Source organism: Etheostoma spectabile, chromosome 19, assembly GCF_008692095.1.
Source record: "Etheostoma spectabile isolate EspeVRDwgs_2016 chromosome 19, UIUC_Espe_1.0, whole genome shotgun sequence".
NCBI classification, from domain to species: domain Eukaryota; kingdom Metazoa; phylum Chordata; class Actinopteri; order Perciformes; family Percidae; genus Etheostoma; species Etheostoma spectabile.
In genome coordinates this window covers 10499268-10503429 of record NC_045751.1, presented here as the reverse complement: position 1 = coordinate 10503429, position 4162 = coordinate 10499268, and the positions used below count along the sequence as shown (strand labels likewise).

Sequence of the window (4162 nt, the reverse complement as noted above, 5' to 3'; positions counted from 1 at the left end):
GGGGGGGTCGGTGCCTGCGAGATTTGGGGAGCCATGACGCTACTGACAGCCGATCTTCTTAAACTTCTCCAACTCTGAAACTGAATCCGACTGATTCGCCTTGGAAGCCGCTCCGCTGAGCGCACACCCCGCTGCAGTAATCTGGTAATCATCAGACATACGCCCATGAGCCATTTTTTGGTTGTGACCCAGAGATTAAGAAGCCAGGATTTACAGCACATGAGTGAGAGAGAGCGAGCGAGCTTTCTTCTTCTGGTGCCATGAGATATTAGTCCATCCTCGTTTTCCCCCCTAATTTCAGTCAAGCTCTCTCTGATTCTTTTTCTTCCCTCTGCTTCTCTTTAAGTCACTTTCTCCCTCTTTAACCCTCTCCCATTTATCCATCCCGGCCTCGGCCCTAAGTAACTGTCTGCTTACAGAGAGTTGTGGTATAGAGGATCTGTAGCAGCTCTGTTGACTTTGGCCCCGGCCAGACAGAAAGCCGAGCCTTTAATTTGACTGGTTTCAATATCTGACCCTTAATAAAACAAATATCTTTGTTTGGAGAGAAAGAAATCACCCCCAATTACTGTCGAGCGAGGAGGGAGCGAGCACTACTGGATGTGTGTATTTGTGTGCGCAGTCTGGTCCGGGTCAAGCTAAGTCTTCAAATTGACCTGGCTTAGATAAATAAAACGGAAGAATGTTACAAGGAGCGTGGTCTCCCGTTCAAACCTGAGATCAAATTTCTTCTGTAACCACACGGCTCGGTGTGTGTCGCTCTGTAAAACCCTGATTTCTTCAGTAGAAAGTATTTTCCTGAGCCGCGACCAACAGTACAAAGTGGATTTTCTTCTTCTTTATCTCATTCCTTTCAGATCTCATCTCTGCACAGCCAGAGTTTTACATCAGTCTCTTACTTGTAAAAGTCTCATCAGTCTCTTGCTTACTTATAAATAAACCTCATCAATAAAAAGGCTTTCTCTCGAAAATCAGATTTCTGCTGCTGTTAAATGCATAGCATTTAAAGCACCATGTGGGTTATTATAAACTACCTTAAAGAATAATGGTTTAGTGCCTTATGCAAATCATGTAACATCTTTGCTGATTTCAAATTTGTTATGTATTTTACCACAGTTCCAGGCACTCATTGGTTTCTATTCATTGCCGTATGTATAATACAAAGTAAACATTGGATAAAGCCAGGTTCAAATCTCTTGTTTCATCTTGACATATTAGTCACAGGTTTTTACAGAGGGATTTATGGATGTCTTATCGCTCAATAAATTAGAAAATAATGCCATAAAATATAAAATGTTGTATAAATTAGGCTTTGAATGACATATGAGCAAACCTGTCTTTAAAACCTTCCGAATATAGATAGTATTGAAACTGGAAAGTTTAGTAAGTGCTACTGAAGTGGAGATTATTGGCTCTGAGTTTGAGAATAAAAAAAATAAAAAAACGAAATGTCTCGCAAAATTCTATTCATTTTGTAATGGAAACCATCTTGTACATTAGTGGATTTCAGAGGTCCCGGAGGGTGAATTTAGTTACCTTTGGATTAGTCTCGCATTGCCAGACCTTCCTCCACAGCGCTGCAAAGGAGGGTCTGGCAGTCTACGCAGCATTCCGGGACGGGAGTGAAAAACGTTCTCTGGTTTATAGGCATTTCTTTAAACCAATCACAAAAGTCTTGGGCGGCGCTAAGCACCGGACGGAGCCCCGGTGTGAAACAGCCTCGGGATGCTACTTGTTTTGGTGGAACATGTGTACGTTCAAAAGTTGTTTTGCAACAGAAAACTCTGATTGGACAGATAGTCCAGCAAGCTGTCTGGATTTACCCTGCAGAGACCTGAGGAGAAGGTAACCATAGTCCTTATACAGTGAATCCAATACAACACAAAGAAAGCGGAAGGTGATGGACATTCGGCCGAATGAGTGACATCCAGCGGAATATCCGGCAGCACCAGTTAAATCCCGGAAGTGAAACGTCGTCGATATTAACTCTTGGATAAAGCTTTACTTCAATTTTAAACTAAGCGGCTGCTGGCGGTAGCTTTATATTCATAACACAGACTGGAGAGTCGTGTGAATCTAACTCTTGGCAAGCTTGTTCCAGGGGATCAGTCTAATTACTGGTGTTTGAAACTGTAGCACTTGTAGTATGTGCTTTATCTGATGATCATCAGGTAATTCAGTTTGTTACTTCCTGTATTTGTTGAAGGGTTTCCCGCAGTCCTTAAAAAGCCTTCAATTTATTTAATTTTGTTTTTAAATCTAAGATCATGAAATGTCTTTAAAAGTCATATTTGTTAATATGAAACCCTTAAATTTTGAGATGATGTCTTGATCCACAGGTTTGAATGTTACATATTAAATATTAATCCTGCTGTTCTTCAGTTTTGGTCATCTGGTCCTCGTTTTGTTACTGACTCCTGTTTTGTTACTGATCATTAATGACAATATATAATGTGCTTTTAAATCATTCTTGAAGAATTGTAAGCCGTGTAAAGTTGCAGATATAGTGAAACCATTCAAATGTGACATGAATATATTAAATCTAAGGTTAGGGAAGTGAGTACAGAAGTATTAATGTTGCCAATGTGAACAGATCTGTAGCAAGTATCAACTTTTAAAAATGAGCTTATTGAATAAAAAATGGAAGAAGAGAAAAAAAGTGCTGTATCTGTAGATTTAATGGATGGTAACAAATCCTGAATAAAACAGATAAATGGAAAGTATGTTTGACATTCTAGTTAAGCGATATGAATGAATGAAAGTTGAAGATGAGTTTGGTACCTACATGAAGGCTGGAAGTAGAGGCGGAAAGGTTAATGATTGCTGAACCGGATCCATCTGCAAGCTACAGGACACATGCACACACGTAAACACACGTTCAGGTTAGCTGGTTAGGGTTAGCCACAGCATTAGCGTCACATTTTAGTGAATAGACAAACAATGTGAATTATTTCATATATGTGTGAAAAACGTTGGTTTGTAAAGTTAGAAAACACACACTGTATTTATTAATGCTAACGTCATTAGACATTACATGCTGACATCACCAGACATATTGGTGACTCAAACACACAGAAACGTTGTCATGTGTTTCCATCAAACAGCAACAATTAATCAATAGCCTTGTTTTGTGAGGGAAAAACTGAGCCTTTGCTCAAATGTTTTTTCCCTGGGAGGTTCCGCTCTGCGAGGTGCAGAAAGCAGCGCTGGGTTAGCGCTGATCAGGCCCAGATTAGAAAGACAAAGTGTTTAGATGAGGTCACGGAGGAGCTGAGCACAGGAAGAAGATGGAAAGGGGCGAGGCAAGGATGCTGTAAAACACCAGCATTATGCGACAACCTAAACATACAGTGTGTGGGCACATATGTTTCAAAAGTTGGAATACTGTTTACTGTAAATACTCACCTTCATGCCGCCAGTCCGACTCTTAACCTTTCCATTCAGCACAGAAAGACATGTCCCCCCTGTTTTGACTGCATGCATACTGTCAAGTAGTCAGCCATGTAAATACTACTCATGGAGTTTAGCGATGTCTGAGGAATTAACCCTGGTCATGTCTGGGCTTAAACTACACATTCATCCTTTGTGTTACAAACTGGGTGTGGAAATTTTAATATATCTAATGAAAATGGCATTATCAGGGTTTTTCATGTTTGTTTTTTTGTTTGTACCGAGCATAATGATAAACGTTTCTTTTTTGGTTGGAATCTGTAAAAAGTTTTTTTTGAGCCGACAAGCGTGACAAACTGTCAGCTGTCGCCGTAATGTATCCATCGGTTGCACGCAGAGTTGTTTTGATGTCAAACCATTTTAATCGGATGTGGGCGTTAATGACGGGGCGTGTGCACTAATTTTAACACCCCCACTTAAAACTCACACACACACACACACACACACACACACACACAGATTAGCTCATAATGACCTCCCATGTCACCAAACATTTTACCCCGCCCCCCACAAACACAACAAGACAATTGAGTTTTTTGCATCAGTGCAAGAGAATGGAAAAATGATGTGTCGTGAGTATGAGGTAACAGCCGTATATTAGAGACAGTCCCACGATGTCTCTCCCTATGTAAAATATTGAGCTAAAAAACAGACCTCATCGATATGAAATTGTGCATGTGTGTGTGTGTGTGTGTGTGTGTGTGTGTGTGTG

At 40.5% G+C, this 4162-nt stretch overlaps 1 protein-coding gene across 13 annotated transcripts in view; it reads right to left on the bottom strand.

Annotated features, from left to right (window-relative positions):
- dysf (dysferlin, limb girdle muscular dystrophy 2B (autosomal recessive)) overlaps nt 1–4162 on the bottom strand; it is an 84423-nt gene that overhangs the window by 31973 nt on the left and 48288 nt on the right. For 10 of the 13 annotated variants that reach the window (XM_032499361.1, XM_032499363.1, XM_032499366.1 and 7 more), the window contains one exon: nt 2786–2845. The exons of the other annotated variants lie outside the window; for them this stretch is intronic. In XM_032499361.1, coding sequence (XP_032355252.1) covers nt 2786–2845 — 60 coding nt within the window. The remainder of the gene's footprint in view (nt 1–2785; nt 2846–4162) is intronic. 13 annotated transcript variants of the gene reach the window in all.